Genomic DNA, 15,232 nt, shown 5'->3' with positions numbered 1-15,232 from the left:
TCGTTCCAGTCCATGCAACATCCTGGTGAATCTCTTCCATGTGCTCTCCAATGCAATCTCCTCCTTCCAATAAAGTGGCAACCAGAAATACACATTGTACTCCAGCTATGACCTAACTAACAGTATGTACAGCTCCAACATAACCTCCTTGTTCTTGTATTCAATACCTTGACTCATAAAGGTTAACATTTTTGTGATTCCCAGATGCTCACTGCAAAATTTGCCATTGTAATAATGAATTATTTTTCTTTCCTTCCTGCCAACATGGGCAAGTTCACCTTATTCCACAAAATGTTCCATCTGCCAGACTTTGTCAGTTATTTAACTTCTTTAACTCCCTCCTTTGACACTTTCAAAGAGTATGATATGCTGACCATGATCTCACACCATCTGTACATTGATTGAACGGTAACCTTTATTGCGGTGTCATTTTCTGCAGCAGCTGATGGTACTCCACACCAATGAGGAAGCCTGGCGTTCTGGCAAAGCTGAGTGTATGCTTCATCTGCTTCATCTCGTTGTTGAGAGAAGACTCAATAAGTTCCTTTTTTCTGCTAATAAAGAGTTCATAATCTTTTTTTTTGCAGTGAACATTGATGTTAGAGATTTCCCTTACTACAAATGGAAGCATCCCGGTGTGAAGAAATTCAGGGCTATGGTCAGCCTCGGTGTATTATGCACAGTATTCTGGCCCTGCTCTGAGAATACAGCTCCGTGTGCAAGAGATGGAAGATTTCCATGAGCACATTCCTTATAAAATGGATATTATGCATACACTATTCAAGACTTAGCTTGCCATGTTTCTAAAATACCCAAAACCTTTTCCTTCTGTTCTTAATCTCTTAAAATAATTCAGGTAGGAGGTACTTCCTGAATTCATGTTCAGCTGTGTGTGTTTAAGAAGGAACATTAACTGTGGAATCAGGAAGGTTGCTACGCTGAAAGGTGGTGATGCAGACTGATATCCCGATCTCCCTAATCAGCATATCTCCAATTTGTGCCCCAACTGACTCAAAATAGCTTCCAGTGTGGGTTGTGTGTATGGCATTGATGCCATTTTGGAACCAAAATAATATCTATAGCATGAAACCCATGGGAATTTTACTAGTTGCATTTTTTCATAACATCTAAAAAGCTTTAAGAAATGCTGTTTAACCCTTCTATCACAGTATAGTGTTATTGATCCCTGGCAAAGCTGAGTATACGCGTTGCATGTGAGTTGTCATTTGACTTTGCGCTATTGGTTTAGGTGCAACATATATGGTGCTTAGAACAGGGATAAATTGGATTGAAGAGAATTAATCACAATACAAAAATTCAAAGATGATGTTGGCATCATTTATAACAAACTTGCATTGTTGTAACACTGCTGCATCTATTTATTTAGAAGCAATAAGTGATGTATAACTTGCACTAGCTTAAAGGCTTAATTGGCAATTGCATTGCACAACGTAGAACATAAGCCTAAAAGATTCACAAAGTTTCATCCTTGGCTCATATCTTTGTACTGCAGGTTAATCAGAGTGGCAGCAGGCACACTGCATTTGGTTCCACTTATCAAACACCAAACCAGGTTGCTACTGGTTGAATAACTGACTTTGAAGAAGTGCATGTGTGGAGGTAAGGTCAGAATCAGCTGTGTTGGTTGCCAGTTACCGTGCCCATTCATGAAAAACAGCCATTGTAGCAAAGATTTGTAACAAGGTCAGCCAGGTAGACCTCATGGAATATGAGTTCCCTGATTGGTCCAGAAAAACAGTCCCAATCAGGGAACTCTGACTGACAGATATAAACAGAAAGGTCAGAGGTTCTGCTCACTGTGAGATCTGGCTCTGAGGGAGCTGGATCAATGGCAAGGACTCTCCACATGTAAATAATGGATGATGTGGTGACAGGATACCAGCCTCTGTAGAGTTATTCCTGTTTGTAAAGACATCTAGGGTGCCAGCCCAGTCAGCCAGGGCTCTCAAGTTAAGAAGGGAGGGAAATTTGAGGAAAAAAATATAGAAGCTGAAAGTTCCTGACAACAGCTGTGACCCAATTCCGACTGGGATTATCAACTATGACCAGGAATTGTAGGCCTTGTTGTTTCTAATTAAGCATAGTTTTATTATCTAATCCATAAATAGCTGTGTTATTTATGGCAATGTCTATTTAACATCATTGCACTTGTCAATCAGCAGACAGAACCAAATGCTTATCCGCTCACAAAAGACTATTTAGGGAGTTCATAATTTGCTCTTACTTTTACTGTAGAAAGCATTAAATGTACAGAATCATGATTACTTCTACCAAGATGCTTGTAAGTTATTATGTCTCTGGTTATAATGCTACCCATGTCCATTTGCAAACATATCATTTACAACAAGCAATTTTCTTCAAATGCAATTTCTGGTATTCATTAGCTCTGAAAGCTTGCATAACGAATAACGTGTGGGTAATAGGCATAACAGAGGCACCAACCCTTTCTTATTAAACATTCTACATGATCCCTTGCTGTGTTCAACGACTAAAGTGGTTTTAAAGAGTGATTCATGAGACTGGATTAGGTCAGCTCTTGTGCAGACTGACTTATTATTTAAAATTAAAGGTCAGACTAGTGGGAATTTAAACTCCTTCAATCAGTCCGTGTTCTTTCCCATCATGGCAACAAATGTATGAGTGTAGCTGTATAACACTGCTATTTTCATTTCTATGATCATAATTGCTACGTACTTGCATTTTTGACAAGTAGTTTTCGTAAACTATACCTTTTTTTCTGATGCCTCAAATAGATTAATACACCAGATGTGATGAGATTCACAGCAGACTATTGATGTAACAAATATTTCTTTCCTTCTCTGCTTCAGACATGAACTTAATTTCATACGGCGCAGAAAGTCCAGAATAAATATTTATCAATTTCAAATAACATGGTTCCAATCTAACCTTCAAACAGCATTAGGGAGGTAAACAACGTGACACACTAATTATCCTCAGCAGTATGCGTGCAGGTATGAATTCTATTTATACTTTGTTGAGAGTTCCATACTTTGTTGAGAGTTCCATAAGAAATAATGTGACAGCATGGTTGCCTTTTTTGTACAGATTAAGATGCAAGATTACTTGACTGCCACTAATCCCTGAGTGACACAGTTTCTAATTCCACCACTCACTCTGAATGCAGTTTTGATAAACCTGTAGCTTCCCAAAAATCTCTGATCACCCCCGCTACGATCTGACTTGTTGCTGCCCTTACCACACACCGCTATAGCCTTCAAAATTGCACCCCTCCTCCCCAACTATTTGTCGTGGGCTTACACAGTCTTGGAGTCTTCACTGACTATCTCCCTGGTCGACTGGAAGCTTGTCAATCAGTTAATTTTGGCTTTTAGTCAGTTATCTGATCAGTATAAGTTCAGTTAAAGTTGTGTCGAGTGAGGTAAACCTGCTTTCCAGGTTCCCCATTGTACTGTGGAAAAGGATATGGAAGATATAGACTGTAGGGAAATAGATGGTGACGTCTTGCAAAATGTCCAGATTACAGAGGAGGGAGTGCTGGATGTCTTGAAACGGTTAAAAGTGGATAAATCCCCAGGACCTGATCAGGTGTACCCGCGAACTCTGTGGGAAGCTAGAGAAGTGATTGCTGGGTCTCTTGCAGAGATATTTGTATCATCGATAGTCACAGGTGAGGTGCCGGAAGACTGGAGGTTGGCAAACCTGGTGCCACTGTTTAAGAAGGGTGGTAAAGACAAGCCAGGGAACTATAGACCGGTGAGCCTGACATCGGTGGTAGGCAAGTTGTTGGAGGGAATCCTGAGGGACAGGATGTCCATGTATTTGGAAAGGCAAGGACTGATTAGGGATAGTCAACTTGGCTTTGTGCGTGGGAAATCATGTCTCACAAACTTGATTGAGTTTTTTGACGAAGTAACAAAGAAGATTGATGAGGCAGAGCAGTAGATGTGATCTACATGGAATTCAGTAAGGTGTTCGACAAGGTTCCCCTTGGCAGACTGATTAGCAAGGTTAGATCTCATGGAATACAGGGAGAACTAGCCATTTGGATACAGAACTGGCTCAAAGGTAGAAGACAGAGGGTGGTGATGGAGGGTTGTTTTTCAGACTGGAGGCCTGTGACCAGTGGAGTGCCACAAGGATCGGTGCAGGGCCCTCTACTTTTTGTCATTTACATAAATGATTTGGATGTGAGCATAAGAGTTACAGTTAGTAAGTTTATAGATGACACCAAAATTGGAGGTGTAGTAGACCTCAGATTACAACAGGATCTGGACCAGATGGGCCAATGGGCTAAGAAGTGGCAGATGGAGTTTAATTCAGATAAATGCGAGGTGCTACATTTTGGGAAAGCAAATCTCTTAGCAGGACTTATACAATTAATGATAATGTCCTCGGGAGTGTTGCTGAACAAAGAGACCTTGAAGTGCAGGTTCATAGCTCCTTGAAAGTGGAGTCGCAGACAGATAGGATAGTGAAGAAGGCATTTGGTGTGCTTTCCTTCATTGGTCAGAGTACTGAGTACAGGAGTTAGGAGGTCATCTTGCGTCAGTACAGGACATTGGTTAGGCCACTGTTGGAATATTGCGTGCAATTCTGATCTCTTTCCTATCGGAAAGATGTTGTGAAACTTGAAAGGGTTCAGAAAAGATTTACAAGGATGTTGCCAGGGTTGGAGGATCTGAGCTACAGGGAGAGGCTGAACAGGCTGGGGCTATTTTCCCTGGAACGTCGGAGGCTGAAGCGTGACCTTTTAGAGGTTACAAAATTATGAGGGGCATGGATAGGATAAATAGACAAAGTCTTTTCCCTGGGGTCGGGGAGTCCAGAACTAGAGGGCATAGGTTTAGGGTACGAGGGGAAAGATATAAAAGGGTCCTAAGGGGCAATGTTTTCACACAGAGGGTGGTACGTGAATGGAATGAGCTGCCAGAGGATGTAGTGGAGGCTGGTACAATTGCAACATTTAAGAGGCATTTGGATGGGTATATGAATAGGAACGGTTTGGAGGGATATGGGCCGGGTGCTGGCAGGTGGGGCTAGATTGGGTTAGGATATCTGGTCGGCATGGACGGGTTGGACCGAAGGGTCTGTTTCCATGCTGTACATCTCTATGACTCTATCTGCTCCAGGAAGGAATAATGATGCAGTCCAGTGAATTTGCAGCATTAATTCATTACAGCAAGACACCCATCAGGTGGGGAACGAGATGAAGGAGCAAAGCACAGACTGGAGGGAATACATTAGTCATGTGAATTTGGTCAAAGCAGTTCAGTGAGTTGGAGAGCGGAAAAGGAAAGGCAAAGGAAGATAAAAAGACATTGAATCAGAATTAGGGAAGAGTTAATGTATGTGACCAAATATTTGTACAAAAGAGCAATTAGCTGTGAGGAGCAGGTGGATAAGCCCAGATTGTTCTTTCCTTTGGAGCAGAAAAAGTTGAGCGGGGACCTGGTTGGAGTATGGGGCGGCACGGTGGCTCAGTGGTTGGCACTGCTGCCTCACAGCACCAGACACCCGGATTTGATTCCCACCTCGGGCAACTGTCTGTTTGGAGTTTGCACATTCTCCCCGTGTCAGCGCGGGTTTCCTCTGGGTGCTCCGGTTTCCTCTCACAATCTAAAGATGTGCAGGTCAGGCGAATTGACCATGCTAAATTGCCCATAGTGTCAGGGGTAAATATCAGGTAGGGGAATGGGTATGGGTGGGTTACTCTTCAGAGTGGACTTGTTGGGCTGACGGGCATGTTTCCACACTGTAGGGAATCTGATCGCTAGTCTCATGAGTGGAAAGGGTGGTTTGAAAGCAGCTAGTCTCCTTAGCTGAAGAGTCAATAATGAGTGGCATAATGTTAAGGTGAAAGGCTGAACATTTAGAGGTGATTGAAGAAAAATCTTTTCACCCAGACAGTGGTGGGTGGTGAGGCAGGTAATCTCACAATACTTAAAAAGCACTGAGATAAGTACTTGAAGTGTCACACCTTCCAATGTTGTAGGTCTGGTGCTGGAAGATGGGACTGGTGTACATTAAGTGCAGCTTTGGTTGTACAGACATGATAAGTCAAAGGGCCTCTTCTGTACTGTTGAGTCTATGGTTCAATGAGCAGTTTTGAGGAGGATATTACAAGTAGGTACCACAAAGAGTTCAGGAAAGAATTGTGATGCATCAGGAATGTAATGCTTTAAAGTTCTAATGCTGATTGCCATCAGTGGACTCGAGGAGTTGTAATAGACAAAATGCAGAATAAAACTCCAACTCCAACCCAACCCCAATATTATAAAACTGAAAGAAAAATGGCAAAGAGCTGCATTGTGGTGGTCCAAAGAGACACCTGCCATATTGAACATGAAACACAAATCGAAGAATTAAACATCAAATAAGCTAGTGTTTGCATGTTATTATATTTGTGTAGAGTTCTTGTGAAAATTTCTGTAACTTTACAGCTTCATTTTCTTCTCTCGTGCTGCTCACATCTGCCTAGAAAAATAATGCTTCCCTATTTGAAATGGTGTTTATGGATGTTCATTGTTCATATGCAAATTTGAACCCGAACACACAATTTGCTTTTCAGTTGTCTGGATCTGCTGAATTAATGACAAGTTATTCCATTTTTGTTCACCACTTTCCTGAGCCAATGAAATGTGATAGAAACGGTTCATAATTGCCTTGCAAATTTTTTAGAAGCATAATCAAAGTTCATTACAATGTACTAACTCTGTTGTTTTCTTTTTATGCTTTATGTTACCATGTCAACAAGAAAAGTATTATATTTGCTGCTAAAATAACCACAAAGTTCATGGCACTTATAAATTATTGTAAATGCCACAGCACCTTTAGACATGCACAAATGCACAGTTAAGTTTGTAAATCCAAAAGTTCCTGTCCATGACGCAAAACCCTTTCGTTAAGGCTGGATTTCACTGTTTCATGAAGGTCATGAGGTTACTATATTAGTGTGGTAGGTGTGGGCTAAACTAACAATGAAAAGTAAAGTCTTATCCATTTAAGTATAAGTAATGTGAATTAACTGCTGTCAGACAATAGAAAATTCATTCATGCAAATTATCACCCACTTAAATTTATGTTTCCTCCTCAACTTCAGAACTGTTTATTTCACAATCTTTGGGGTGATTCATTAAAAAGGTTATACAGTAATTTGGACTGTTCACTCATGCTCCCCAATACCCTGTCTGATTCCTAGCTTGCTTTGTTCACAAATTGTGATGTAAAACATTTCTAAAATCCAAATATGAGAGAAAGCCTAACACACAGCATGGGTCCTGTGATTGGAAATTATAGCTATTCCTGTTTTTTTCCAATTAAATTAGATTCCGAAATTTTAAAGGACAGTTTATAAGTAAATGTAAAATGCATGGAATTGTTTGAATGGGTCCTGATTTTATTTTATAATGTGTAGGCCATGTGAAAACAAAATGCATTTGTTTTTTTAAAAAAAATCAAGATATGAAAGATTGGATTTTACTCCAGTGGAGTTCATCGTGTCTGCTAGAAACAGCATGGTTCTCTGGAGGAGCTCAGAGTTCATTTAATTTGAGGTGTAACTACAATAATACATTTTATCCAAGCAATTAGTTTTACCCTATATTATGTATCCACAGTTAATGATTCTCCCAGCTCCAACTTGATGTTATATCAACCAAATAAAATATCACATGAGGTAAAACTTGACAATGAAAAGAAACAGGATTATATTATACACTTTTCTTTTAGAATTGTGAATATATTTCTGTTTAGACAAGGCTTTTGTGGGAAATGGAAATTGCTCCCTTACCTTGCTTGGATCCACTTCGGTCAGCACTGGGTCCTGTATTTGGAGTGTATTTTGGATTCCTGGTTGAAGCACTTTGTCTCGTCCAGTCAAAGTTATCAAGTCGATCTTGTGTGAATCCACAGATCTTCTCATTTTCAAATGCACAGTTGAATTCGCCTGTTAACAAATACATGCAACTTCGAATCATTTTATTACAGCTGTATTTATCATTATATATTTTGAATATATGATAGTCCAGTAACAGCTTAAATGTACTAGTAACTGGACCATAAAAGTTTGATGCAATAATGTTTATTACAATCCTGTTATAGCTGCAGATCCAGATTGATTAGCTTGGTAGATCTTATTTTATTTCAGTTTGGTTTTAATACTGTGGTATCTTGCTGAAACATAAGGACACAATGCTGTAGATTTTGGCTTGACAATAAATAAGAAGTTTATTAACAGAATAAATGTAGATAAAATAGAATAAATCAAACCATCTTTTAAGCAAACAGTAAAAGTATAATCCCATCATTCCCAAAACACACTGTCATAAATGCAAAGAAAAATGACAGCCTATGCACAGCACACAACAATTCATGCATTATTCAAACAAGAGTCTCTGTCTCTAACAGTCCCTTGCGAGTTTAACTTACGAATTGGAACTGAAGGGCTCTTGTGTGCAATGGTAGTGTTCCTAGCTCTGAACCAAGAGGTCCAGGTTCACGTTGCACCTGCTCCACAGGTCTGTAATATGATCTCTGAACAGGTTGATTAGAAAACTAGCTTACAGTAAATAGGAAATGAAGGGCTCTTGCAGTGCAGTGGTAGTGTTTCCACCTGTGGATAAGGAGGGTTGAGTTCAAGTCTCACCCACTCCAGAACTGGGCAATAACTTTTCTGAAGTGGTTGATTAGAAAAGTTGGATAAAACATACTTAGATTAGATTTCCTACAGTGTGGAAACAGGCCCTTTGGCCTAACCTGTCCACAGTGACCCTCCGAAGAGTAACCCATCCAGACCCATTTCCCCAATACTATGGGCAATTTAGCATGGCCAATTCACCAGACCTGCACATTTTTGGACTGTGGGAGGAAACCCCCGCAGACATGCAGAGAATGTACAAATTCCACATAGACAGCCACCTGAGGCTGGAATTGAACCTGGGACCCTGGTGCTGTGAGGCAGCAGTGCTAGCCACTGTACATAAAGAATTAGCACAGAAGAACTCTTGTGGTGCAGTGGTAATGTCCCTACCTCAGTATCAGAAGGCCTGCGTTCAAATTTTACCTGACCTGAGAGGTGTGTAACAACACCTTTGCAAAGGTTGGTTAGGAAAGAAAAACTATCAAGTTGAACTGCATGCAACGTCTTCCAGCAGCTACTGTTCATATTGTAATCAATGACATCATAAATTGAACAACATTTCAAGGAAAATAGATACTTTGACATACAAGACTGCGTTTGGTAAGTGCATTCAACAAACAGGAGTACAAAAAGATAATAAAACTGAATTGGTTCCATTAATCTTCGTCTACCGTTTGATTATACAATTTCATTTGCTACACTCTCCAAAAGGTAAACTGAGTAACATGGGAGGTAAAAGAAAAGAAAACCAGTGATTAATTTGAAAAAAGAATTCAGAAAAATTCCTCCTTGCCTGGATAAGGTCCTCATGGAAACACCAAAAGATCCATTTTTATCTATGACTCATCATTAGACATATTGAAATCACCGAATTTACTCTCATTGTCATTGCCAAACTGTGCTCATCTCTTTGAGAATATGTGGCTATAGAGAACCAACTATTGATCAAGCTTACTTAATAACAAAACAACTACTTCTAAACGTCTAAGCGTCCTTATTCTTATCATTTTTACTTTGTAAAGTAACCTGCGCAGTGGCACTCTATCACACTCTTCATCTGAACAAATTAAATCCGATACATCAAAATATTCTGCTGGATCCATCAAACAAAACGTATTACATGTCAACCCATACAGACCATTTATGTTGCAGTCACAGTTCATATTTTTGGTGACTCTGCGGATTCCTAGCATGTGTAGTCGCATGCACCAAATAAATCAGATTCACAAAACTACCAGAAACTTTGTTATCACTAAGCATGGACAGCCTTAATGAATCCTGCAAGTTTGTTTTGGGAATTTCCATTACTTGTCAGAATTTTCCAAGTATTGTGAACCAACAGCATTAGTATGCATGTCAGACAATATAAAAGCAGTTTTCGTAAATGTGGGAGGGATTGCCACTGCTGGGACTTCGAGACACTTGCACAGGTTTGTAGCTCAGGTTGAGGTTTAGTGTGTAGGTTTGCTCGCTGAGCTGTAGGTTTGATATCCAGACGTTTCATTACCTGGCTAGGTAACATCATCAGTGGTGACCTCCAAGTGAAGCGAAGCTGTTGTCTCCTGCTTTCTAGTTATATCTTTCTCCTGGATGGGGTTCCTGGAGTTTGTGGTGATGTCATTTCCTGTTCGTTTTCTGAGGGGTTGATAGATAGCATCTAGATCTATGTGTTTGTTTATGGCGTTATGGTTGGAGTGCCGGGCCTCTAGGAATTCTCTGGCATGTCTTTGCTTAGTCTGTCCCAGGATTGATGTATGCTCCCCATCGAAATGGTGGTTTTTTTCATCCGTGTGTAGGGCTATGAGGGAGAGGGTGTAGTATCTTTTTGTGGCTAGCTTGTGTTCATGTATCCTGGCTAACTTTCTTCCTGTTTGTCCTCGGGATCTCAGTAGCCTCGGAATCCTAGTAACACACAAACCCACCAACACTCTCAAACAAAAACTAACAAACTTAAAAGACCCAGTTCAACCCATGGACAAAACCAACATCATTTATAAAATTCCATGCAAGCATTGCCACAAACACACGACACCCTCTCCCTCATAGCCCTACACGCAGATGAAAAGAAACCCACCATTTTGACTGGGACAACACATCTATCCTGGGACAGGCTAAGCAAAGACATGCCAGAGAATTCCTAGAGGCCCGGCACTCCAACCACAACACCATAAACAAGCACATAGATCTAGATGCCATCTATCAACCCCTCAGAAAATGAACAGGAAATGACATCACCACAAACCCCAGGAAACCCATCCAGGAGAAAGATATAACTAGAAAGCAAGAGACAACAACTTCCCTTCACTTGGAGGTTGTCACTGATGATGTTACCTAGCCAGGTAATGAAACGTCTAGATATCAAACCTACAGCTTAGCGAGCAAACCTACACCCTACACTTGCACACCTGGGATCAAATTTAAACCCCAGCTCCACAATACTTTAGATGTTATAAGCCAAGAACTGCCCTTTACCCTGTCATCCCACAGCATTACACCAAAGAAATGATTGAGAAGGGCAAGTTAGTTCCTCAGTTCACTGACAGAGACATGAAACCTTTGGTAGAAAGGAGGACAGTGCGGTATCCAGCTGACCAGCAGAAGAGGCCATACCCCCAGACTGGATCAGCCACCATCTAGACAGCAGCCCACACCGTGCAGAAGCCCTAGTAACAAAGCCATGCCTGGTCTTCTGCATTCCACAAGGATGAGTGTCACCAACTTCTCTGCTACCTCACACTCACAGGACCACCACTCACTTTAAGAAGAATGAGATGCAACCTCATTGAAACATATAAGATTTGGAGAGAACTTGACAGGGTTTATAGGAAAAGTTGTTTCCACTTGTGGGAGAGTTAAGGACCAATGGCATAATCTCAGAAAAAGTGGTTGCACTTTTTAAGATAGAGATGACAAGTAATTCTATCTTTCAGATGATGTAAATCTGTGAATTCTTTATGCCTGGGGAATTAAATACATTGAAAGCTGAGAGAGAGAGAGACAGCTATCTTAAGTGAACCAAGGATTGTGGGGAAAAGACAGGAATGTGGAGTTGAGGATTATCGGGTCAGTCATTATCTCATTAAATTTCAGAACAGACTTGATGGGCTGAATAGCCTACTTCTACTTCTCCTACGTCTTATGATGCTGCCACTCACACTCGTGAACCACAACTTTCAGTACTGCAAGTAATATATACACTCAACACTACATCTCATCCTCACAAGCTCCCATACCTTTCTGCCCTCTGCACTTCGTACTCACTCACTGGGGACACTTTATAACCTCTCCTGGTCCTACATCAGCATGTACTGCTCTTCCATTCATTGTCATCATAGTCAGTGCCTCCTTATGACTCATTATAGAAAAGTTGGTGCACCCTCAAGACCCATGTCACCACCCTACCCAGACTGTCAGTCCTGTAATCCTCACAATCTCCAGATTACACAGACATGGATCCTTGAATCAAGCACCTGCCATACCCTGGGGCAGGAACCTGAGCCAAAAACGTACACTATTTATTAAGATCTTCCAGCTCACTGAGGATTCAGGCAATCTTATAATCTGCTGTGAAAGCTCTGCTTATATTTTAGCAGTTTTTCAACACCTCAGTTGAACCAATCCACAGCATTCTGAAACAATCACCAATATTCCAAATGAAACAACCCATAATATTAAAAACATTAATTTGCCCTATCTCACAATGTTTCGTGGATATTTTATTTAAAAGGTTCCAATATTCAGATCCACATCTTAGTTAAACATTAATCAACTCTTCTTTTGACCATACTTTGGATACCAATTTGCATTGGAATCAGTACGTTAGTTTTTGAGATTACTGTTTACAAATAGATAAACAAGGATGAAAACATTATCTCTCTCACCTTCAGTACTGGAGGTAATGAATTATATAAATGCATCTTTAATCGGTGCATGCCACATTTTAAATCAACATCTATTATTTTTAAAGTTATGTCCTCTTTAATTTCAAATGAAGTTTGTATTATTATGTGCACTAAGATTCTAAATTTGTGTGGGTTTATAATCCTGCAAATTAGGTTATAATGAAACTTTGCATACATGATGCAATTTATTTGAGAGTTCAGTTCTACGTATCTTTGACTTACACATCAGTAGAGCGTCTGTCAAACACAAAATGGGCAAATAAATCAAGGTTATTACCTTGTCTTCTTGATCATTATTGCAAGTAAATTGGTTCCCCATGTTAGTACAAAATAGCATATCGACACCTAATGCTACTTTCATTCTTGTGAAATCTTTGGGATACAATATGGGAAATGTGCAAAGCTATTCCAGGGCTGGATTTTCAGAGCAGGGTAAAGAATCCAAAACCCAGATAAATTCTGGTTTAAGACTCTGCAACATGATTTTGGGACATAAATGTTCTAATTGGGAACACAATTAATGGTGCCATATAAATTCAGGAGGTGGGAGGCATTTGTATGGTGCCAGCTGCAAAAGTAGGTGGCAGCTATGATGAGGGCTATCACTCTTTGGCAGCTCCTTCGAAGATGCCAGCAGTGTTGACCCAGGACAAAGTGGCCGTGAAGGTAAAATGCAGGTACATCAGTTGACATGGCACAAGCTGGCCCATGAAACAAATAAAATAAAATTACAAAAGAAAACTTTTAGATGTCCCATCAAGGGAACCTGACAGCTATCAATGTGTATCAAACTATTTGGGTTTGCTGATTTGCCCTTTGAAAATTCGAATGTCAATATTTGAAAGGAGGCCACCAGGCTGAATGGGTTCCTGGCTCCCCTAGTCCACCACCAGCAGTTTGAATATTGAAGACTATCCTTGATGTGTCAACATTTAGAGGCAAACTCCAAGACTCTAAAATTACACCCAGAGTGAGCCCCAGCCTTGAAGATATTTGAAACTCAGGTTTTAAGTGCAGGTATACTTATACAGTTAGTGGGACTCTCTCAGGTTGTCTGGAGGAACACTGGTGCTCTACCCCAACCCTATTTTGCCACTTGGAGGCAACTTGGAGTTTTTTGAGGAAGTAACAAAGAGGATTGATAAGGGCAGAGCAGTAGATGTGATCTACATGGACTTCAGTAAGGTGTTCAACAAGGTTCCCAAAGGGAGACTGATTAGCAAGGTTAGATCACATGGAATACAGGGAGAACTAGCCATTTGGATACAGAACTGGCTCAAAGGTAGAAGACAGAGGGTGGTGGTGGAGGGTTGATTTTCAGACTAGAGGCCTGTGACCAGTGGAGTACCACATGGACCAGTGCTGGGTCCACTACTTTTTGTCATTTACATAAATGATTTGGATGCGAGCATAAAGAGGTACAGTTAGTAAGTTTGCAGATGACACCAAAATTGGAGGTGTAGTGGACAGCGAAGAGGGTTACCTCAGATTACAAAATGATCTGGACCAGATGAGTGAATGGGTTAAAAAGTGGCAGGTGGAGGTTAATTCAGATAAATGCGAGGTGCTGCATTTTGGGAAAGCAAATCTTAGCAGGACTTATACACTTAATGGTAAGGTCCTAGGGAGTGTTGCTGAACAAAGAGACTTTGGAGTGCAGGTTCATAGCTCCTTGAAAGTGGAGTCACAGGTAGATAGAATAGTGAAGAAGGCATTTGGCATGCTTTCCTTTTTTGGTCAGAGTACTGAGTACAGGAGTTGGGAGGTCATGTTGCGGCTGTACAGGACATTGGTTAGGCCACTGTTGGAGTATTGCATGCAATTCTGGTCTCCTTCCTATCGGAAAGATATTGTGAAACTTGAAAGGGTTTAGCAAAGATTTACAAGGATGTTGCCAGGATTGAAGTATTTGAGCTATAGGGAGAGGCTGAACAGGCTGGGGCTGTTTTCCCTAGAGCATCGGAGGCTGAGGGTGACCTTATAGAGGTTTACAAAATTATGAGGGGCATAGTAAATAGGGTAAATAGGCAAAGTCTTTTTCCTGGGCTGGGGGAGTCCAGGACTAGATTAGATTAGGTTACTTACAGTGTGGAAACAGGCCCTTCGGCCCAACAAGTCCACACCGCCCCGCTGAAGCGCAACCCACCCATACCCCTACATTTACCCCTTACCTAACACTACGGGCAATTTAGCATGGCCAATTCACCTGACCCGCACATCTTTGGACTGTGGGAGGAAACCGGAGCACCCGGAGGAAACCCACGCAGACACGGGGAGAACGTGCAAACTCCACACAGTCAGTCGCCTGAGGCGGGAATTGAACCCAGGTCCCTGGCGCTGTGAGGCAGCAGTGCTAACCACTGTGCCACCGTGCCGCCCTACGGGACTAGAGGGCATAGGTTTAGGGTGAGAAGGGAAAGATATAAAAGAGACCTAACAGGCAACTTTTTCACACAGAGTGTGGTACGTGTATGGAATGAGCTGCCAGAGGAAGTGGTGGAGGCTGGTACAATTGTAATATTTAAGAGGCATTTGGATGGGTATGTGAATAGGAAGGGCTTGTAGGGATATGGGCCAGGTGCTGACAGGTGGGACGAGATTGGGTTGGGATATCTGGTCGGTACGGACGGGTTGGACTAAAGCGTCTGTTTCCAAGTTGTACATCTCTATGACTCTATAACTTCAGGCA

General features: G+C 41.2%; 1 protein-coding gene across 1 annotated transcript in view; it reads right to left on the bottom strand.

Moving 5' to 3' along the window:
* mdga2a (MAM domain containing glycosylphosphatidylinositol anchor 2a) overlaps window positions 1–15,232 on the bottom strand; it is a 924,938-nt gene that overhangs the window by 111,233 nt on the left and 798,473 nt on the right. The window contains exon 15 of the mRNA XM_060828983.1: window positions 7,793–7,948. Within this exon, the coding sequence (XP_060684966.1) occupies window positions 7,793–7,948 (156 nt within the window). The remainder of the gene's footprint in view (window positions 1–7,792; window positions 7,949–15,232) is intronic.

The sequence above is a fragment of the Hemiscyllium ocellatum genome, chromosome 8, assembly GCF_020745735.1.
Source record: "Hemiscyllium ocellatum isolate sHemOce1 chromosome 8, sHemOce1.pat.X.cur, whole genome shotgun sequence".
Lineage (NCBI taxonomy): Eukaryota > Metazoa > Chordata > Chondrichthyes > Orectolobiformes > Hemiscylliidae > Hemiscyllium > Hemiscyllium ocellatum.
The sequence above is the reverse complement of the archived record's forward strand: the minus strand, read 5'-3'. Positions and strand labels throughout refer to the sequence as shown.